At 40.3% G+C, this 23,522-nt stretch overlaps 1 protein-coding gene across 5 annotated transcripts in view; it reads left to right on the top strand.

The window, feature by feature from the left end:
* The first annotated feature begins 3,495 nt into the window (after window positions 1-3,495).
* The window catches only part of DCUN1D1 (defective in cullin neddylation 1 domain containing 1), a 35,681-nt gene continuing 15,654 nt past the window's right edge, over window positions 3,496-23,522 (top strand). Inside the window, exons 1-3 of one of the 5 annotated variants that reach the window (XM_027584282.2) lie at window positions 3,496-3,605; window positions 19,954-20,170; window positions 21,362-21,530. In XM_027584282.2, the coding sequence (XP_027440083.1) occupies window positions 3,594-3,605; window positions 19,954-20,170; window positions 21,362-21,530 (398 nt within the window). In that variant the 5' untranslated portion in view covers window positions 3,496-3,593. Of the gene's footprint in view, window positions 3,606-7,402; window positions 7,520-7,681; window positions 7,789-7,980; window positions 8,129-9,357; window positions 9,419-19,953; window positions 20,171-21,361; window positions 21,531-23,522 lie in introns of those variants that run through there. The other 4 variants (XM_027584285.2, XM_027584284.2, XM_027584283.2 and 1 more) reach the window with 4 other exon arrangements.

The following is a 23,522-nucleotide window of genomic DNA, read 5'->3' as shown; positions in this document are numbered from 1 at the left end:
CCACTCCCTCCTGCTGTACACAGCCCCCCCCCCCCGCCCCCGCCCACGGTCCTGCCGGGCTTGCCAGATGCGTACCTGTACAGCTGTGTCAGAGACCCTTTTCCCACCCCCCCAACCCCCCAGTTTCCACATCGTTTGGTCATGAGTTCCTGGGGTGGGTAGGCAGGGATGCCAGGACTCTCTGGTTCTTTCTTTGTGTTTCTAGTACTTCATACTGTGACTGATGTGCAGGTATTCAACGAATGTTGAAATAATGACTGAGAACGATTTTACCTCCTAGGCTTTTGAGGAAAGCTCAGATATGAAGGAAATCAGGAATTTATCTAACCCAGCCTTGCCAGTCAGTGGAGTTGAGGCTCCAAGAAGACAGGTGTGATCTGCCCAGTCATCTGGAGAGAGCCAGATTAGAGCACAGTTGTCCTAGGGGCGCCTGGGTGGCTCAGTAGTGAAGCGTCTGCCTTCGGCTCAGGTCTTGATCCCAGGGTCCTGGGATCGAGCCCCGCGTCCGGCTCCCCGCTCGGAAAGGGACCTGCTTCTCCCTCTCCCGCTACCCCTGCTTGTGCTCCTGCTCTCGCTGTGTCTCTCCTCTGTCAAATAAATAAATAAAATCTTAAAAAAAAAAAACAAAACACAGTTGTCTTAGTCCGTGGCTCTTTCACGGAACGCATAGGCCGGTTTCTGACGTTTCAAAGCTGATCCTGCCCCTCAGTTTGTAAGGTATATAAATGTAACGCACATGTAAAAATAATAACAAGGGATCTGAATCTTAAATCATGTAAAGATAACATTTCAGGAAAAAAATCCTAACTACAGTGACTTCATGAGGGACTTAACACTATTCATTACTTCTTTTGAGAAATCATCCATCTGAAGGATTAGAATCAAATCTTAAGACTCTTCTCAGCTGAAACATCAACCAAACACCTGGCTCTGGGTTGGCGGACTAAGAACCTGGGCTCTGAGCCAGAGGCTTCACCCAAGGTGTGTGGCCCTGCCCTATGCGCCCAGCCTGAGTGAGGTGTTTTCTTACACATTTCACAGCTCTGTTGTTACTCGGTGGGTCACGAATGAAAACAATCCCTTCCTCTCTCGTGCCCCCTCCCACTGGCTGTGCCTTCCAGCCGGACCTGATCTGCCAACTGTGCTGTCACCAGTGCTCACCCACTAAGCCCGACCCTGGGCCACCATGCTCCCTCCCCACTCAACGGCCCCCCCCCACCCCTCTTTCAGGTCAGGCTGTCAACAAAATCAGGGGACATCTTCAAATTCTCTAAAATTCACTGTTATGTTTCAAAGTGGTGGTGTGCAACCACAACATTTTCCTTCCGGTCGGCTGAGGGTGGCCGTGTCACACATTTTCTCTCTGAAGAACTCTGCCCGATTGTCTCCTTTCCCACGTGTCCTGAAGGGTCCTCACAACACATTAACCCTCTGGGCTTCACTTGTAGATTCCTTCATTGACTTCCTCTTTCTGTAGATTTGTTTTCAAAATGATAATCTCACAATAGGAGCTTCTTTGTGATTTTCATCGTTTTTTTTCTCTTTCATAGGGTTGTAGGCTAATCTGACCCTGATATTAATTCATTTTAAATTCTATAATATTTGCACAGAAATCTTCCCTTTCACCAACTCTTCTCTCTCCACCCATCCCAAATAAGGTCTTTGAAAAGGGTGACCTATCTTAACGGAAATGGAGAAAATGGCACTTACTTATTTACTGGGTACCGTCTTACTGTATAGCCCTAAAAAACCCCTCAAAACTCTAAAGCGGCTATGAGATGTGTTTCAGTGTTTCATATATCTTGTTTTTTTTTTTAAAGATTTTATTTATTTATTTGAGAGAGAGAGTGAGAGAGAGAGAGCACATGAGAGGGGGGAGGGTCAGAGGGAGAAGCAGACTTCCCGCCGAGCAGGGAGCCCGATGCGGGACTCGATCCTGGGACTCCAGGATCATGACCTGAGCCGAAGGCAGTCGTTTAACCAACTGAGCCACCTAGGCGCCCCATATATCTTGTTTTGATAGAAAAATACTTAGACACAAATCCCATTTAACAGGATGACATGGTCAGGGCCAGGCCAATAATTGGTGTGTGGTAGATATTTATAAATTTATATGAGTGATTTTCCTAGTTTGCTATCTATACCGAAAACATTTACTTCATATATATAAACATATATACTTGTTATTAATAATTCATTGATTATATGTATTATTTTTGTATAATATATTTAAAGAATTCACATTGCCTTCTTGCCAAATTTTTTTTCTAGTTGAACTACATTAGCTTCCCCAATGCTAAATATTTTTGTACTACTGTTGGTTATATATAGATATAACCAATTTATTTGGTTTTCATTTATTTCCTGGAAGTAAGAGTACTTATTTCTCCCACTTGTCGACCTTCTATTTCCAGGCCAGACACTGTCTGGACCTCCTGTGCTGGCCGATGTAGTAGCCATTACCGTACGTGGCAACTAAACACTTGAAATGTGACTAGTCCAAACTAAGATGTACTTTAAGTATAAAATACAGATCAGATTTTAAAGACTTGCTCTGAAAGAATGTAAGCTATCTCAATAATAGATTGAGTACATGTTGCTATGCTGATATTTTGGATATCTTAGGTCAAATATTAAAAACAAAACAGGGGAAGCCTGTTTCTTTTCACCGTTTTCAATGTTACTACTAGGGCGCCTGAGTGGCTCAGTTGGTTAAGTGACTGCCTTCGGCTCAGGTCATGATCCTGGAGTCCTGGGATCGAGTCCCACATCGGGCTCCCTGCTCAGCGGGGAGCCTGCTTCTCCCTCTGACCCTCTTCCCTCTCGTCCTCTCTATCTCTCATTCTCTCTCTCAAATAAAATAAATAAGATCTTTGAAAAAAAAATGTCACTACTAGAAAATTTAAAATTTCATATGTGCCTCACATTTGTAGCATGTATTACATTTGCCATACAGTGCTAGTTTAGGTACTTCATACACTTAGAAATGAATGAATGAGTAAATGAATGAGACAAGCTATACTTTCCTGATCTTTGAGGACACCTCATAATTGTCTACCAGGAAGGAATCAAACAAACTCAGGGTTTGATCGAAACTTAACTACAGTTCAACCCAATCTTTTCATTTTGTAATTGAGACTACCCAGGCCCAGAGAAATTTGCATGCCCTCTGCACTATCCACTGAATAAAGACAGGAAAGCAAGGTGTTGATTCAATACCAGCATTTTTTCTGTCATCATCAGTGGTAAATGCCTTGGTGAAGATATCCAAAGTATCCAGGGACGAACACTCTGGATTCTAGAGGACTATCAACTGTACTACCTGTAGAACTATTTCAGCCTTTATGATTACTCTCTGCAACTGACCAGAGCCCTCTAAGACAGACACGTAGACCAAGCTGCAGTCTCATGTGGGAGGGACCAAGCTGGGCGGGGCGGGGAGGTCCAGAATGGACACCTTAGGACATTGTACATTGTGACATCATCAGTGATGGTCTCAGATGGCTTCCCACTGCTGGCCCTCCAGTCTCAGCTGTTACTGCGAGTCCATTCCCCTACCATGAGTGTGGAGCAGCTAAAATCAACAGATCCACATGTACCTTGAGGTGACAGACTGGCTCTGGGGAATACTCCCTTTTTCTGTTTAGAGGTGCCCCTTCGGTTGGCTCTTTTGTGTGAAGAGGACAATGGTGCTCATTTTTCTAAGGACAGTCCTGAAGGATAAGGTTTATCCTTTTGTCCTGATTAAGGATTCATATTCAAATAGTGCAGAATGTGGGGGAAAGAGTCCTAGGCAGCCATTCATTTCTCCGGCAGCACTGATCATGCTTACTAGGGAAAGGAGGGCCAAAAGGCTTCCGTTTCCTCCCCTCCCCTGGTGAGTTAGGCACGAGTCTGGGGCTACGGCTCTCACGTTAGATTCCCTGCAGCCCCACTAGATCCCATCCCTGCCCTGGAGGCCCAGTCCTTTAAAATATTATCATTCTGGGTCGATAAGACCGAAATGCCATGTTTTACTCAAACTAAAATAGGTTGCGTTGGTCAGTCTCATTTACTCCTATGTATTTATAAATAGGCGGGCTTGAATTCAATAAGCACATTTATGTAAATGTTGGGCAAAATTGAGTCCACCCAAGTGAAGTGTGGGAGGGTGGTGGCTGTGCATCCCAGACTAGTGCCTTTGAACTGTAACTATGTATACATGGCTACCCTGCAGGCTTAATTTTAGCTAGATGAACTACCAGAAATGTTAGCAATCTGTCTCTTCAGATTACTTTTGCTCTTTCTCTTTGCTAAACGACAGATTTTAAAAGTATGGAATCCTTGGTTTCACATGTTTCTTTAAACAGAACTGTAACAATTTTATCAGCGATTATATTTATCTTAACATGAATTTTTAAGCATCTGAGGCAACATTCATTTTCAAATAGTTGCATGTTTTACCTTGAAAAGTTATACTATCTATAAATAGTCTATATTAATTTATCCATGTAGCTATATACAGTGAATATACATGTATCCATGTGCTTTGTGTGTGTGTGTTATATAGAGAGATGTGTGTGTGTATATATATACACACCACATATATGTGTCATATAGAGAGAGACACAGAGGGAATAAGGATAGTAGATTTCAGCTGGATGGTTCCATCTTATTTCTTATTTTGTATTGAGATTGTCATTTAGGAAATAATCTTTACAAATTCTGCTCTTAAAAAGACCTCAAAGTCTTAAATATCTGAAACCTCATGACAAAAAAGTAACATGAACATGTTAATGAATTTTCCTTAGTTGATCAAATATTGTAATTCATGCTTTATCTTCAGGACTTTTCCATTTCAAAAATGATTGGGACAATTTTAACAAATATGTTTCTCTCAATAATGATGACTGAGTAATAATTCTCCATTTCACATTCAGTTCTGTAGCTTGTAAGTGCAGTAATGGGTACAGTTGCTACTACATTTACCATCTGACCATATGGTATAACATACATCTGCCAAAGAGGACAGACATTCCATTACAATAACAAACAACATAGGCATAGTCTTAAGGCAAATCGACAGACATCAGACATCTTCTTTCTTTTAATTTATCCAACTATTATCACGTAGCACATACCTATGTCATATATGTCAGATACTTGCTTTGACACTGAAAACTCCAAGATGTGTGCAGCTGGATCTCTGACCTGGAGGAGTACATAGTCCGGCAGGGGAGGTGGTCATGCAGGCAAATGACTATCCTATGATGTCACGATGTCCTATGTGTAATAGAAGCATATACAAGGTGTCATGAGTGCAGAAAGAAAAACAATGCCTAACTGCTGGAATCCAAGAATGAACGAGGTCAGGAGATAATCACAGAGAAGATGGTCTTTGAATTGAGTATGAGGTCTTGGTAGGAAATACAGTGTGGTGGTTAAAAGAACTGTCTGTAGCCAGACTCTATGGGTTTAAATCCCAGCTCTACTGCTTACCAGCCAAGGAAGCTTAGGCATGTTATTTAACCTTTCTGTGCTTCAGTTTCCTCCTCTGTAGAATGGGTATAATCACTGGGCACTGTTCCTAGGGCTGAGGTGAGGATTATGTGAGTTAATGTGTGCCATGGGCTCAGAACAGTGCATGGCACATGGAAAGCCCTCGATCAGTATTAGCTCCAATGCCAGGGATAGCAGAATGAGAGAAAGCAAGGAGACACAAAGGATCATGGCAGGCTTGGCTTGTCAAAACTGAAATTTGAGGTGTATTTGTGTGGAGGGTGGTGGGAAATGACAAGGATGGTGGACAGATTATGGCAAGAGAGCCTCATATGCCACACCCATGAGGCTCATATTTATGGAACCTGTAGAGAATTTTAAGGAACAAATTCAGGTTTGTGTTATAGAAAGATAACTTTGGAGCAATGGGGAATGAGTAGAGGCCAGATTAGTTAAGAGGTTACTGATGAGAAGAGATATGATCAAGGCTCGGCTGGGGGATGGAGGGTAGGGTGGAGATTCAAAGTTAAAATTGATAAGACTTGGTGACCGATTAGATTAAAGGGTTGAGGTGGAAGGAGTTGTGGATGACTCTTGGACTTCTGGTTTGGGTGATTTGGTAAAAAGACTGGAGGAAAAGCAGGCTTGGGGATCAGGTTTGGGATTTGTCAAAACTGATGGGCCTGTGACGTGACCAAAATTAGTGTTTACGCCTGCTGGAAGTCAAGATTCAGTACTCCTCAAGATCGAGGTAGCAGCTGACATTGTGGGAATGTGAGTGAGAGCATGATAAAGGTTGTATACCGGAAGAGATTCAGGGATGGTTTGGGAACATTTCTGAGCCAAAGAAAGCTGAGTCAGCAAAGGAGAGTATTCATAGAACGAGGAGGAAAATGTAGAAGAAAGTGGAATCATGGAAAATGATGCAGAGGAAATTCGAGGAGGAAGTGTTCAAATGTAGGAGAGAGGTTAGGTAGAATGAGAACTGAGAATTGTACTTCGGATTTGGCAGTTAGAGAAAGAGCTTAAGAAAACCCATGAGCTAATACCTCAGTTAGTATAACAGAGTGTAGAAAGAGATACAGTGAATCCTTTTCATTAAGACCCTAGATGTTAATATTTCAGGTCAAATCTAGGGGAATTCCTGGAGAACATCCAGGGATGTGGGCCAGCTTCAGGCTGGCTACAGGAAGCAGATCTGGCCTGTCCTCACGGAGCTATTTACCCAGAACCTAGCCAAGGGGCTGTGGTGACCAGAGGTTTGTCTAAGTAGAGGTCTGGGAGCTCCTGATAAATGGCTGGCTCCAGAAAGTGTTAAGTGGCCCTGGGGCGTTGCCAAAGAAGTTCTGTGGCTTTGATAAGAACTTCAAAGCCCTGAAGTTACAGAGTTGATCTGGTAGCTTGTGCCCGTGTTGGAGGGAAAATGGGTGTTGGTGAGGATGGTGTTAACAGGTTGTTTCAAGTTGGTTCTGTTCTGGAACACATCCAGACTCTTGGCTCTGTCTTAGATGTGATTTTTCTGATTAGGTTTGCTTCATCACCTGTTTTCTTATTTCCTTCATGTATGTAAGTGTCTCATCTCTCCAACGGGATACTCAATTTCTTAAGGGCAGGGACCACACTCCAAACAGTGTTTTGAACTCCCTGTAAGCACATTCTTGTCAAGTTGAACCCTAGCTCAGAATCCTGGTATCCTCAGCCTCACCGGACTTAGAACCAAGAATAGGTCAAGCCTCTACAGTGCACCTGGCATGACGTCAACCATCAGCGCAAAACAACAAAAAAACAAAACTTCCACAGTTACTTCTCAAAACTTATCCTAGTAAGGTTGAACTGAGGGGTATTTAGAGCAAGCAGTAGGTGTTGATACTGCAACTTTTGCCACTCGTTGGATGCGCTGGGCCTTGACTCCTCAGGATTCCTGGCCAAGAACTCCAAGGCCACCACACTGGTCTCCCAGCGGACACTTAGGTTCGGGAAGAATCTGTGCCATGCTAAAGGACGTTACGGCTCCCACGTGGCTAGACTAAGGTCTCCTCTGGTATGTCCACACAGGGGACCTGATGCAGTCTGGATATGGTAACGGGGGGGAGGCAAAAAAGGAAATACAGGGTGGAGGTGTTTTCACTTTTTTTTTTTTTTTTTGTATTGATGGGGAGGGGTGGTTTGGGATGGATCTAGCGCCTCAGCCCTATCCCTTCCAGTCTCCCTCGGCTGCTCAAGTTATTGGCCACCGCTCGTCCTCTCCTCGAAACGGTGTAGACACGGCCCGCACCGTCCGACGGCGGAAGGAGTGCGTAGGAAGCGGAGGTGGGTGTCCCCCGGCCCCCCACCCCGCCGGAGACCGCCAGGCGCGGCGGGAGGATGTCGGCAAGCGGAGGGCGTGCGTCGCCCCCCCTCCTCCCCCGCCCGCGCCCCCCGCCCTGGGGGACCCCGCGCCCAGGGGAAGCCCCGCGCGGGTGCCGGACGCCCTCCCCAGTCCCTCCGCCTCCCCGAGGCCCGGGGCTGCCTCCTCGGGCCGCGCCGGGGCCGCCCGCACTGCGCATGAGCGGGAGCCCGGCAAGCCCGTGAGAGGAGCCGCCGCCGCCGCCGCCGTCCATTCGCTGCGGAGCCGGAGGAGGAGGGGAGAGGCCTGGAGGACACCAACATGGTGAGGCACTGCGGCCGCCCGCCCGCCCGCCCCGCCGGCTGGGGGCCGGCGCAGCTGCGCACCCCCGCCCCGCCGCCCTCCGCCCTGTGGCGACCCCGCCGCCCCGAGCCTCGGCCCACGGCCTCCGTCCGCTCCCCGGAGGGGCTCTCCTCCCCTCCTCTCCCTTCCTCCTTCGCCCCTTCCCGCCCGGGCGCCGCCGCTACGCGAGAGCCGAGGAGGCGGAGCGGAGCTGGGCCTAGTCGGGAGCCCCGGGGAGTTTGGGGCGCGGGGCGCGGTCCACGGTGCCCCTCGCCGGGCCCGGCGCGGGTGGGGGAGGCGTTGGGGCGGGGGGAGGGGATGGGGCAACGGCCCTACCCTGGCCGGGCCCCCTCGCCGGCTCCATTGTGTCTGGCCGGGGACCGGGCTCCGGGGTTCCGGGTGAGGAGCCTCCCCCCGCCCCGGAGCCGGGGCTTCCCCCTCCGCCCCGCCGGCGAGAAGGAAAGACTTTCCCGGCGCTCCTCTCCCTCCTCCGCTCCCGGCTCCAACACCCCTCAAGTCTCCAGGCAGTTTCGCTTGGGGCGGGGTATTAGCCCTTTTCCTTTCTCCATCACCTCTTGTTGCGTCCCATGCTTTTGGAAAATGAGAGTTTAACTGGCCAGTTGGTGGAGGTTATAGTCGCCTCTCCGCCGAGAACATGGGAAACCGCTGAGCTTGGGGGACGTGGTGGGGGGCGGGGAGTACGGAAGTGCAACCTGTTCTCATTTCATAAAATTAGGAGAAACAGACTTGCTACCTTTTGAGCACATGTTTAATTTTCTTGGGATGGGAGGAGTAATTGCTTTATTATGCCAGTTAAAGACCATTTGTGATTTTTAAAAAACAGTTTGTCAAGTTATTTCCCTCTTTTTTGTTCGGGGCGGGGGAAAAAGTCTTACCAGCTTGAAGAAGTGGTAGTCAAGTTATCTGTTTACATTTTGGTAATCTTGTACCTGACTCTTTCGAGTTCTCTTTTTTCCAGAAGTGGTATTTGGCATTATAGTTTGAGCATGAGTTGAATTCCATGCAGGTTACTGTATGAATAGACAGTAAAAATGATATTGTTGTCCTTTTGCTCATGGGGAATATAAAGGCCTCTTTGAGGAGGGTGTGTGTGTGTGTGTGTGTGTGTCTGTGTTAAGGGAATGCCCCAGTATCTTTGTTTTTAGTTGGGCTTATTTCTGCTGAATAACACTTATCTAGTTCCAGCCTCTAACTTGGCAGAATTTTGGTGTCATGTATGGATATGTGGTTCGGTTTGTCATATATTCCATGGTAAGTTTCATGAAAATTTGTCATTTGTACTTGTAAGAAAACTTTGCCATAAAGTACAGGTTAATGTTTGGATTGACATTGCAGTATTCAAAGATCTACTATGGTGTCTAAACATTTTCTAAATTTTTAAAAGTATTTTTTGAGGGTCATAGGCACTACTAAAGTTTTCAGACTCTTGGCATGTAGATAAACAGTAAGTTTGAAGTAATGAAATGTAATTCCCTGGTAAACACTCTGTGAGACTGAAATGTGTTCTGTTCATAATAGTCTGTAATTCAGCAACATCCTCTAGAAACCAGGCTCTTCATAATGCTCATCACCTGCTCAGGAATTCAGGATTCATGTGGTTCATGCAAGAGTTCAGCTTGGATTGGAGCTTGTAAGCTTCTGTCCTTTTGTTGATATTAAATTAGCTAGTTTTGGAACTTAGCCATAACTCATCTAATACCAGTAGTGGCAACATATCACTAATTTAAAACACTTTCTGTGGCTGAACTCAGATCATGTCACTAGAATTGTCTTGGTATGCTCTTAGTTTAGAAACTATAAATCACCACGCACTCTCATAGAAGTTAGGCCGTAAGATTTTTCTAGTTAAGTTTTTCATCATAAATTTAAATTATAATTGTTTCTTGATATAATTTTTGGGCTAATAGTTCTCAGTATGTGTAGCTTAGGCTATTTCTAGAAGACATGTTATTGTTAATTCTAGGGTAGGCTTAAATGATAGGATATCTGAAATATTTTGTAGAAAAAAATGTTCAGTTAGCCCTGCCTGACACATACACGGACCAAAAATAACTCCCAAACTAGACAGTATTATGTTAATTTCTGAAAATCTTTAAAAAGTATTCAAAATTTCTGGGTTTTCTTATTTGTAAGATGACAGGATTGAATTTGATTTCTAAAGTTCTATTCATATAAAAATTTTGACTAATTTCATCTAATAGATGTGTAAGGAGTATGTATCAGGTAACCTACTAAATTTTTATAGATGCATGGCATAGGATTTTTAGACCAGAAATGGTTCCAGAGATCATCTGTTTTACTCCTCCTCCCTTTTACAGGAGAAGAAATTGAGGATCAAGGAGGTTTTGAGGTTAAGATTTGCAAAATTACTTGTTGCAGAACTGAAACTTTTTCTCCTGGTTTACTGTTTCCGCCAGTATTTGTGGTACATGTTATCTCTTAACTCACATGGGATCTAGAGAAATTGTTGAAAATTGGATTTGATATTAAATTACATTATTCATTTAAGTAGAGGAAAATCCATGTGTTATTAATGAATATGTTAAATAACAAATTTCAGATGGATGACTAATGATGTTAATTACAGTGCTTTTAATGGCTTTTTTTTTTTTTAAAGATTTTATTTATTTATTTATTTGAGAGCGAGAGAATGAGAGACAGCATGAGAGGGAGGAGAGTCAGAGGGAGAAGCAGACTCCCCGCTGAGCAGGGAGCCCGATGTGGGACTCGATCCTGGGACTCCAGGATCATGACCTGAGCCAAAGGCAGTCGCCCAACCAACTGAGCCACCCAGGCGCCCTTAATGGCTTTTTAAAAAAATGTGTGGACTTCGAAATTTAAGATTGTACTTTCAACAAATAGAGTTTATAAGTCCAAATGAATGTAGTCCTGTTTGTCTCTTTAGAACTTATTTCACAGTCTTTTGCATATCCACAAGTAAATTAAAGGAGGGCCTTAATTCATTTCAGTAATCATTTATTAAAACACTTTGTGCCAAGCACTGTTCTGGGCACCGGGAATGTGTGTGTATATGTGTGTGTATTTTTTATGTTTCACTGAAAAAATGAAAATCCCTCCTCTTGTAAGGGCTACATTTTAGTAGGGAGACACAAATAATAAACATAGTATATATTTTTCTTCCATGTTAGAAGGTGTTAAGTGCTATGGGAGAAAACTGTTAAAGAGGGATATTGGGGGGAGAGGTGGGGGCACAGTGGTAGTGGATTTGCAAAATGGTGTCTACACCACTGATGAGGTGAGTTTTGAGGAGACTAAGAGATGAAGGATTAAGCCATGCAGAAATGTGGTAAGACCAGTGTGGCTGGAGCAGGGTGTATGGGGGCACGTGGTATTTGGGCATTAGAGCTGATGAGGTCTGAGTGGTAAGGAGTAGAGATGGGTAGGTGTGGGTGGGCATTGTAAGGATATTGGGTTTTTTATTCCAAGAGAAATGGGAAGCCACTGAAGGACTCTGAGTGATATGATAGACTCTGTTTCTGTTTGTCTCTAGTGTCCAATTACAATATTATAGGCAATTATTTTTTAAAGCAGTTTTTAAAAACAAAACCCTTACTGTAATTTTTTTTTACCTTGCAGCTTCTGTGTATAGGGTTTTCAAGTCTGTTTAAGATGACTAGTATTCAGTAAAAACCTAGTTGACCATTGAGTTTACCTAACCATGCTAGTTAATAAAAACAACAAAACCTCTTCTATAGATTTGCTTTTGAATATGTTCTAGTAGTTTGTACATAGTTTAATAGCTATATGCAGAAAGTTGGGCCTCTGGGGAGAAAGAAGGACATTAACATTTATTGAGAACATACTGTCTGCTAGTCAGACAAATTTACAACTGTTATTAATTTTTAGTCTTGAGATGGGTATTGCTACGTCCTTTTAACATACCTGGAAATGGAGATTTTAGTGGTTCTAAATGATTTGACCAAGGTTAAAGAACTGGTATGTGGCAGAGCATGGCTTAGAAGCCTGGTCTCTGATTAACACTATCTGTGCCCTCCCCTCCCCTTTTTTTAAACCGGCAAATGCTCTTTCAGTATAGGTGTGGAATTTTTGATTAGTTTCACTCTTGTTTCTTCCTTATCATATTTCCTAGTGACCTAGTTGTTTCTGTATCAAATGATCTAATGTAAACATTTAAGTAACTGAAAAATTAAAACTCTTTTGGTACATACAGTAAAAAGTTGAAAGTAAAATTAACTCTCCTGGTGGTGTTTTGTTTTGTTTTAAGCTTAAAAAAAGCTGAGCTCATTTGGGTCAAGTTGCTGTTTCCATTATGGTCTTATAGGTTGGGGTCAAGCATAATGAAAATCTGTGAGAAAGCTCCTTTTTAAATTTCAGCGTGGGGTGTTCAAGTTTTGATAGTATTAGCCATGACATTTGATGACGAGAAATAGTTCCAAATAGGATTCAGTTGCTTTGTGGACACAAATAAGCTCTTGAATAACCTGCTGACTATCTAGTTTACCTAGTTATTTTAGGTGTACGCACCCCACCTAAGAAAAAGCAAAAACAGAAGAGAGAAATGCCACTAAAGCATTTTTCATCACTTTGTTGAATCCCTTTTATATAATTAGTACCTAATCACTAATGGTGATTAGGCTGCTTGTTTGCGTTGTAAAATTTTAAGAGAGATTTACTTTTAAAGGGTTCTTTTCTAAAGAATTCTATTGCATTACACTTTTGAATCCTTCAACACTGAACACGGTGTTGCTGAAGATAAATTGCTGAAGTTCATGGCCCATATCGTTGTTATATTAGGATATTTTCATCTCAGTAAACATTTAGAGTGCTTATTTATTATTCATAGGGTTCTAATATTTTTGGATTTAGGATTTGAATAGATACCAGATCTTAGAATTAGGAGATTTTATTTTTCAAGGATCACTTATTCTCTTTATAAAACATATATCACATGACTTTTGAATGCTAGTCATTATTGTAAGTTATTTAACTATGAAACTTTTAAAATCTCATTGAATTCTTTGTTTTTTTGTTTTGTTTTCACCTGAGTAATCTTTTTGTTAATTCTAGATTTCTTTAGAGAAGATGTTTTTGTTAATTCTAGATCTCTTTAGAGAAGATGTTTCTGGAGAGGAGAAACAAGTTTAAATTAGCTACTTGACTGCTTGTTAGAAGTTCAAAAACTAGTTTGGGGGAATCAATTGAAATATGATGGCTAACACAAGTATTTTAAGGAGGTTATTTCTATCCTATTATAGATAATCAGGAATTAGCAAAAATAAGTTTTTAATAGAACAGTCTTGCTGAAATCAAAACATTCAGTTTACAGTGGAAGTCATCTTTTGAATAATAATTCTTAAGGCGAGGAGAAGAAAATCCTTTAAATTTCCATCAACAGAATACTTTTTTTTAATATATTAAAAATTTTTTTAAATTTCAAGTAGGCTCCACACTCACCGTGGGGCTTGAACACACAACCCTGTCAAGAGTCTTGTGCTCTGCTGACTGAGCCAACCAGGCATCCCTGGGATACTTTTTTAAAACCTATGAGGAAAATCATATCGAACCAAACAAAATTGAGAAACATGGAAAACCAGTTTGAATCTTACAAGTATACTTTCTGTGATAATTTTTTTCAGGTGAATTGCTATTTCTAAAACATTGACTACAATAATTGTATAGTATAGTATAATTCCACATTCAATTTAGTGTTGGTACAACACCTCTTAAAGAAGAGTTTATCACTGAAAGTACAGGAGGTTTATGGAAGAATGATAAGAGGCACAGACCTAACCATAAATAATTATTCTAAACAGATTATAATTTAAAATAATAGAGTGGGTTTTTTTTGCTTAATATTTGAAATTGTACACATTTGCTTATATTTTGGGGGTATAACCTACACATGTGTTTGTATTTTCTCTGGGTTTCAAACCTTCTCATTGGAAAAGGAAATCCTGACTTTCAATACCCCCCCCCCCCCCGTTTTCCGTCTCTACATTTAAAGCTATAGATTGTGGACAGCTCTAAAAATAGACTATGACATGACAGTACACACATTTTTCTTCCTGTTGAATTACTTTTCTTAAAAAAATACCCATCTCCATCTTCTCCCCTCCTTTTCTTCCCAAAAACCCTAAAAGGGAAGTTCCATCCTTAAATTAGCCTTCTATTTAGGTTGTGAGGGAATGCTTAATGGGTAATTTTTAGTCAGAATGCAGATTGTTTACATGAGATTGGGGAAGGGTCACTTGATCACTTAACTTTTCCATAAAAATAGGTGAAGAAATATTGCTCACACCCCCCCTTTTAACACATAATTAGTCAGTAGTTGCACTTTTGCCCTTCCTGTTTTCTCTTTCGCTTGACAATATGGAATAAATGGAAAGACTGCATACCCTGAAGCAAGGCACCAGGGTTTCATTCCTAGCTCTGCTACTTTTTGTATACGTCTATCTTTAGATAAATCGAGCTCTGGGGCTTGGTTTTCTCATTGGTAAAATGGAATCAATGATAACCACCTTGCAGGATTGTTAATAATTAAATACCTAGCACAGTGTTGGCACACAGTAGGAGCTCAAATGTTAGCTGCTAGTTTTCTGATTATGATTATTTTACTATTTGCATAAAATCATTTTTTTTCCTCTGGAGTATTCTTTCCTTCATGGACTTGAAAGGAGGCCTTACTATGTGCTAAGTACAGTTCTAAGAGTTTAACCTGAATTAATTCCTGTAACCTTCACACCCTGTTTACAGATGAGGAAATTGAAGCACACAGAGATTAAGTAATTTTCCCAAAGTCACACAGCAATTAAGAGGCATAGGTAGGATTAAAATCCTGCCAATCTGGTTTGAGAATCTACACTAATCATATACTATCTCTCTGTGCAGGTAGAGTGGTAGAGGATTTCTAGGTTCTACCTAGATTCTTAGGCTGACTTTCCTGCTGAACTTTGCCCCTGGGTGAAAGTCTTCTCTCGGAGTGGGTAGTCTCATTAGTTGAATTGGTTTTTCTTCTCACTTTTGGCTTCAGACCTATAATCTTACCCGGACTCTCTGAGTGGTTTGGTATATTGGTAACGTTTGGATATTATCTGCTGAATGATATGTATGTGATATGATACTATGTATCATATATGGAAAGTATGATTTTTCTGGACTTAAACTAGCTCTTCAAAGTTTCAGGTAAAGTTAAACTGTTAATCATATGGTAAACACATGAGAATCAATGTACAGAGCTTTTAGTGAGAATTGAGTGATCATTACAGTGTTTTGATTTTTTTTAAAAGATTTTATTTATTTGAGAGAGAGAGAGCATGAGAGGGAAGAGGGTCAGAGGGAGAAGCAGACTCCCTGCTGAGCAGGGAGTCCGATGCGGGACTCGATCCCGGGACTCCAGGATCATGACCTGAGCCGAAGGCAGTTGCTTAACCAACTGAGCCACCCAGGCTCCCAGTGTTTTGATTTTTAAAACATGGCCTTTTTTGAGCTAGATTCATCAAATCCTGAGAGAATTAGAATTGAGTTAGAAAATTAATTCCTTTAAAAGTGCAAAGACCTTAGTGTTTTTTTTTTTTTTTTTTTTGGAGTTCAGACTGAATTTGAAACTTAAGGGTGAGAAGATGAAAATTCAGAATAATATAAATAATTAAATGTATCTTTAATTTTAATATTTTGCTTTAAAAAATATTGCCTATTGAAATTATTTCCATTTGGAATTATTAGGACTTAGTTGACTAGGAAATAATTTTCCATATTCATTATTTTTCTTGAGGGAAATACTTAAGAGGAATTTTTTTAACATTATGATCATTATTTTTAGTGTAGAGCCTAAGTCCCCATTCTTTTTTTTTTTTTTAAGATTTTATTTGTCAGAGAGCGAGCACAAGCCAGGGGAGCGGTAGGCAGAGGGAGAGGGAGGGAGAAACAGGCTCCCCACGAAGCAGGGAGCCCAATGCAGGACTGGATCCCAGGACCTTGGGATCATGACCGGAGCTGAAGGCAGATGCTCAACTAACTGAGCCACACAGGCATCGCAAGCTTTTCTAAGTCCCCATTCTTCTATCACAATAGACTTTATAGGTTCAATGGTAAAATGTACTTGACTCTATGATACTTGGCTACAACCAAAGTATTTTTTTCAGATAAACTATTTTACTTTTATATAATTTTTAAAACAATTTTATTTGAAAGTGAGCGAGAAAGCACGAATGGGGGGAGGGGCAGAGGGAGAAGCAGACTCCCCACTGATCAAGAAGCCGATCCCAGGACCCTGATCATGACTGGAGCTGAAGGGAGACGCTTAACTGACTGAGCCACCCAGGAGCCCCATAAACTATTATTTTAAATGTGATTCATAAATTTCTTGAGTGGAAAAAAAATTGCAGATATTCTAGATTTAAGTATTAAACAATACGTGTTGATGACCAGATTTTTTTATTTTGGAAAGATGAACAAATAAGTTTTTTTACTGTCCAGATTATAATAGTATCTCTAACTTTGGTGACCATATACAATTGTAATTAGCTTTCTGTTACAAAAGACAACACTTCTCTCCTTTTTTCCCTTCCTCTCACTCCCCTACTCTTCCTCTCTCCCCCTTCCTTTGGTACCCCCCCTTTTTTGCTAGAATTAAAAATAATATATTCTATATTTTATACATTTTACATATTTCAGTGCTGAATTAACTTGAAAATTTGTCACACATTTGAGTACTGAAGATTGTATTATCTGATCTTATTTAATGATTTAGTTTAAATAGGATTTATTTAAAAGGAACAAACTAAAAAATCTGAAAGTGAATGACATATACTTATTTGAGTGCTGAATCATTGTAGTTGTCACATGTTTTTGCTCTTAGGAAGATCCCCACTGCATTTGTAGTAGAAATAGAGAAAATCCATCTGTTTTTGTCTTCTACTTCAGTTTTCTATCCACCCTCTCATCCCCTGTAAATAATTTTTTGCTGGCTAGATATCCTTTTTCTCTTCCTTCAGTTGATAGAAATTTAAACCTTTGATGCCATACTCTTAAAATCAGAAAACCTTGCCTGATGTCCCCATGTAGCCTGGGAAAAGAGGGTGGGAGTGTTAGAGGTCTCCTAGAGGCGTGGGGAAGGGGCAACTCTATGCAGTACACTCCAGCCTTACTCTAGGACAGCTTTTGAGACTACAGAGTTGAGTATATCCTCCCTAGTAGGGGAGCACGTGGTTAAGATTGATTCTAGGCACAGAGAGCTGACAGAAAAATGGTAAGAGTGCAGTATAAGTACAAGAAGGGGAGGGTACTTACCAGACTTTGCAGGAATGGGATTGCTTATTCTTGGCCTAGCAGAAACCCATCCTATCAATTCTGTGCCAGGTTTCACTCATTAGTCTTAATGGTGTTGGACGTGGGTGGCTACAGCCCTTTTCCTTAAAATATATTGATAATGCTGCATAACTGGAAACTTTAACCAGTTAAAATAGTTTAATTTATATATACATAGACATTATTTATTACATATACTTTTTTCAAATAAAATAATAGAGTTAAATTATTCATTTGTATAATTTTGTGACTAATTTGTGTGAGATGATTTTTTATCTTTGCTCCCCAGTTTTCTCATCTCTGGCACTGTGACAAGAGTCATTATAGACTGAACAGTGCTTTTGGCTTGCATAAGTGACTTAAGCTATATTTTTCCTTCCTCTTTTCAACAAAAATGATTCAAGTTTCAGGGAACAGAGCACTGGACGTAATATTGTATGATGAAACCCCAAATAATGCTGATTGTTTTTCTGTCTCCAACTTTTAGGGGAATGGGAAAAAGTTAATACAAAGAAGTTAATTCAGGCTGAATTAAAAAGTAATTTACAGGATGTAGCCTGTAATTGGTATATACTTCAGATTAATCTCCCAACACTTTTTACAACCTTATACAGTGGTCACTGATGATCATAGTGACCATCAGATACTTCTGTTCTTCAAAGAAAAATTAAAATGTATGTCAGTGTACTGTCTCTCTCAAGGGAAAAAGGTATACTAATTTAAAAATAGTATTTCGTAATACAGGTTGAAATCAAGGTGGCTTCCTTTCATTTAAAGAGTACATTAAAATAAGACCAGTATCTTCCTTGGCATTTGCTTTCTTTGTGGGTTTGTTGCAAGTGAATAATAAATCTGAGGAGCTATTTTTCAAAAGGGAAGAATCCTAGACATCTGAGAGATGTGTTGTATAATGTGATATGAGTTATCTGGTTTCCAGAGGTGGTAGAGTTATTTAGTGAGGTAACACGAGGTTAGTGAATTTGTAGTTTCTCAAGTTTAATGGAGAACAGAGGTTGAGATTTTAATCCGTAGTCCTAGAAAATAACATATTTACAGAGAGAGAAGAGTGTGGCTGACAAATCAGACTCCAGGGCATAAACATTTTTCATACCGTAAGAGATAGGGTTGGTTTTCATATTTGATTTTGCATATTCTTATTTTTATTCTGTAATAGGTGGGGAAATATTTATATCTTTGGTAGTCTTTTTCTTGAAAATCTCAAAAGGCTTATAACTACATACAGCATGCAGTGTGGTTTGTGGAAACATTTCTAAGACGCAGATTCATGAGATCTTTCTGTTCTTGTCCCATTTCTACTAATAATAACCTGGGTGATTTTTGAACAGATTCCTTAACTTTCTGGGTCTTCTCATCTGTACAGTCAGGGGATTGAGGTTTGTGATCTGTCAGTTTGGGCTAGATCAAAGATGCTCGGGTTCTCAGATGTGTTGCTTAATCCACAGAACCGTTTCTGTCTATTAATGTGTGCCCTACTCATGTGCTTTTTTCTCCTTGCAGTAGTAGCTCAGCAAGAACCCAAGTACTTTGCTGAGAGATGGTGTTAGGACTTGGTAAGGGGAAGAATAATAGTGGGGAGGCTAAAATTGTGCACAGGAGACCAGGTTGGATGGGAAGAGAGGGAGAACATGGTCTTTGTTACTGGGAGAGTAGAGGGCCTAATTGCCCTGCTTTATTTTGCACAGGGTTCAGGTCAGATGAGAAATGAATCTGTGTCAACATAAGGCAAGTAAGAAGAGGTTATTACAGCAGAGAGCCTGTTTGGGGAGAGCCTCTGCTAGGCTCAGGCCAAGGGAAAGAGGTGATTCTTTCAAGGGAAAAAAAGAAGAATTCTATTAAAAATTACCTTCATTGGAAGGATCCAGGGTACTTGTTCATATTGCACTGCTTTCTATTTGAATGCAAATATGGGGAAATTCTATTAATAATTATCTTGGTTTCTGAACACCACCAGGAGATATGTAGGGTACTCATATTTCATTTCTTTTTCACATTTGGTAAAATAGCAAGAAAACAAGGGGTGGGGTTGGGAGAATTGTACCCTATATCCTTTATAATGGGTTTTAAGACTGCTACTGACACCTGTTAATCTCATTGTTCCCTGGGGTCATCGCCTCTTCTGGCTTCCTAGATAATGTCACTTCTTTACCACCACTCCTTAACACGTCCCTTTAGAGCTTTGTGCTTGGTCAAGCACTTCCCTTTCTAGAGCCTTTATGTTACGTGCTCAGGATCCACTTTTAGGAGAAATGCAGGGTAGTTGAATTTCCTTTACCTTTTAATTTCTTCTGTAACATAATACCAAATTTTGTGTTTTACATTAAAAAATTTGTCTTCTGATTAATAGAACAAAAATAAGTCTTGACTTAAAATATTTTAATATTTTATGAGGAAAAAGTATTGCTAAGAATGATTAGTTAGCCATATAGATATAGTCATCTGATTTTACATAGTTTCAATTTATTTTCTGGTTTCAATAGAACAAGTTGAAATCATCGCAGAAGGATAAAGTTCGTCAGTTTATGATCTTCACACAATCTAGTGAAAAAACAGCAGTAAGTTGTCTGTCTCAAAATGACTGGAAGTTAGATGTTGCAACAGACAATTTTTTCCAAAATCCTGAACTTTATATACGAGAGAGTGTAAAAGGATCATTGGACAGGAAGAAGTTAGAACAGCTATACAATAGATACAAAGGTGAGTGCTTGTGACTTTAAATATTTTGAAGCAGGTTTTCCACAGTTACATGCTTATGGGAAATCAGGCATACATAGAACACAAATTGGGTGAATGTGTCCAGCGTAGCTCTGTAGATCTTAGAATTACTATCGGGAGATCTGAGAGGAATTCTTTCCCTCTTTTCACTAAAATTTCTTCTTAGCCTCTTTATTTCTTCCTCCCTTATCCTCCCCCTTTTTTCTTCCCCCAAGATCCAGTTTTAGAATAGTGACTGGGGGCCTGAATTTGTTTCCCCCCATTTTCATAAAATTCAGCTGAACTAATTTAAGGAAAACCTGCGTAATAATTTTAACAACCTTTAAAGAACTATGAGGTAATGCTTTAAAAATGTTAAACAACATATAATAGATGAATAAAGAAGAAGTTAATAGCTTCTCCCTCTTTATTCTCCTGAGGGAACCAATATTTAATAGCCTGGTGTGGATCCGTCCATATCTTTTATGTTTATGCAGAAATATATATACAGTTTCTTTCAAAATTTTTCCTGAAGTGGAATTACATTTTATGCTTAACTCATGCCCAGAAGCCAAAAGATATGCATGTTTTTTATTTCTAGAGATGTTAGCAAACCACCTACAACAATGCACTGTATGAGTGCCTCTTTCTCCTTGTATTTGTCATTACTTTAAATTTTTGCCATCTGATGAGTAAATATATTGATAGTTGGGTTTTTTCTTTAATTTGAGCAACAGATGTTTATATTGTTGAGATTGGGATTGAATTGCAGAGTTATAGTTTTTCTGATACTAAGAAATGATTGCCATTATAAAATGAACTTTGCTGTAAGAAAACAAGAAATTCTGTTCATATGTTCAGAAAAAATCCTTTTTTCCTATATAGGAATGTCTGATTTTCTGAGTGTATATGAGTATGGGACATTTTTCACATGAATAAATAAAACTTAAAAATCAAGTGTCCATCTCCCCCCCCCCCCCCCCCAATATCCTTCTGTTCATCTCAAGAATGCCATTTCAGGGACAAAGTGGCTTTAAATGTTATAGTGGGAAAATATGTTAGAGTATTACCATTTCATATTTCTGATCTGTTGTGAACATTTTTTAATGGAATTTAGAGCATTACTTTTTCCAGTTTTAGGCATAGCATAATAAAGTATGGCACTAATTTAATATTGCACTGTTGTTTTTAAAGATCCTCAAGATGAAAATAAAATTGGGATAGATGGTATACAGCAGTTCTGTGATGACCTGGCACTCGATCCCGCCAGCATCAGTGTGTTGATCATTGCATGGAAGTTCAGAGCAGCAACACAGTGCGAGTTTTCCAAACAAGAGTTCATGGACGGTATGACAGAGTTAGGGTGAGTATATACTTACCACAGGAAATTAGGTACATTATTATGAGAATTAACTGTGGAACTGAATTGTGTTTTGAATTTGTCAATGTCAATTTTTAAATTTACCAGCCTACAAACATTGGTATAAATAGAAATGGGCTAGTATGCTAGCTCCTTCCCATGTTACATAGTTTTCTGGGTTTGTCAAGGTTTCTGTGTAGTTTAGCCTATTCCACTTGCATTATGCTTTTATCATTCTCTAAGGAAGTTTCATTAATATTAAAATAAATTACTGTGCCTTAATATTTAACATGGATAAGTGAAATGAGCTTTAGTTTATTTCTCACTGTGTGGTTGTGAACTCTGAATTTATAAACAAACTCCTAGAATGTAAAATCTTAGAAGTTACTAATTGCTTTTTGTTCCACTTACACCTTGAATTGCTGATTAGCTAAATGTCATGAGATAAATAAGTTAAAAAGTCATGGGTAGAGATTTTACCTATGGCGTCTAGTTGTCTGAAGTTAATGAGAATATGAAAAAGTATTCAGTCTATGGATAGGTAACGGGTTGCTGCCCTTTCTGTTTTTAGTGAGTGACAAGTAATAATAGCTAACAGTTGTTGAACATTCATTTTTATTTCAGGAACTGTGCTAAGTAAGTATTTCACCTACACAACAACTTTGTGAGAGAAGTAGTGTTCACCCAGAGATGAAGAAAGTGAGGTACAGAGAAATTATGGAATTAGGTAGGGTTAGAACCAGAATTTGAACCCAGGCATTCTGATTCTCGAGCCTGAGGGACATTGTAATCAGTCGGTCCAGAAAAGACACAAAAACCATGTCAGTAATTTGAACAGGGAAAATTTAAAAAGTGGTATTATGTAAAAGAGGTAAAAGAAAATTCTAAGTATAACAGAAGTGGCAGATGCAGGAAGCTGCCATCACCCTTGTGGCCGTGGGAAGTGAGCAAGGAAGGAACGTAGAAATGAAAGACATCCCTGCAAGGCTGAGATTGAGGAGTTCCGAGGAGAGGGTGTGGCTGCGGCAGGAACGCGGGGCCTGCGGTGCTTGCTTTTGCCTGCCACTCTGGTAGAGAAGAAACTGGCTGGAGGCCACCTGGGGCCGGGCCATATGAGTTGTCACCCTTGGTGAACACTGCTGGGACCTCCCAGTGCACTGAAAAACCCTTGCTCTCTGCAGAAAACAGACTAGGAGAGGAGGGAAAGTTCCTTCTTCCTCTTCCAGCCTCTCATCGCCCTCTATTGGTAGAACCTAACAGTGAGCCAGCTGGTAAGAAAAACAGAGCCTCAGGATTGGTAGTTGACTGCAAATAGTCTCAAAGTGTAGGACAAAGAAGGGTAAGTTTAAAGTTGAGGAGCAGTAAATTAATAACTGGTCTAGACACTGTGTTCTGCTCCCAAGCCAGCCCTATCCTGAATTTGCTGGAATTTTCTGTACTAGGACAGGTTCCACTAGAACTTACTTTTTTTTCATTTGAAACTGAATTCATATAAAATGTAATGAACTTCCAATCTACAAACTAATGAGCTGGAAGGTGTTATGAAGACCATAGAAGGGAAATAAAAGCAGAAATGATTAGAGGAAAAACGGAATGCTAGTTTGTGGAATCTATAAAAAAGAGGATTTCTGCTTTCAGGCTATTATGTGGAAAGTAGGATGGGTACATAGACCCTTTCGGTTCCTTGGAAGTTGAATGCTTTGCAGATGTAGAAAAAGCTTAAATACTGATTTGAGAAAAGCAGTTAGAGATGGTAGGGGGTTCAGCTTATATTTATTATTATAATACTTTGTATAACAACACCTTTTCAAGGGGAATGCTTTCTCGCCTAAGCAAGAGACTATGCTTTCAGTTTGAGGGCTAGACTTGTGACTTGTTACCAGGTAAGGAGTATCTACTGCTGTTTAAACTGGTGATTGTTATGGTGATTACTATACATTGTATTCACTGTGGCTGACTTCTACAATTTGGGTGTGTTGATAGTCCAATGAATTA

This window comes from Zalophus californianus, chromosome 1 (genome assembly GCF_009762305.2).
Source record: "Zalophus californianus isolate mZalCal1 chromosome 1, mZalCal1.pri.v2, whole genome shotgun sequence".
In the NCBI taxonomy this organism is placed as follows: domain Eukaryota; kingdom Metazoa; phylum Chordata; class Mammalia; order Carnivora; family Otariidae; genus Zalophus; species Zalophus californianus.
Note: the sequence above shows the minus strand (reverse complement) of the source record. Positions and strands in the feature narration are given on the sequence as shown.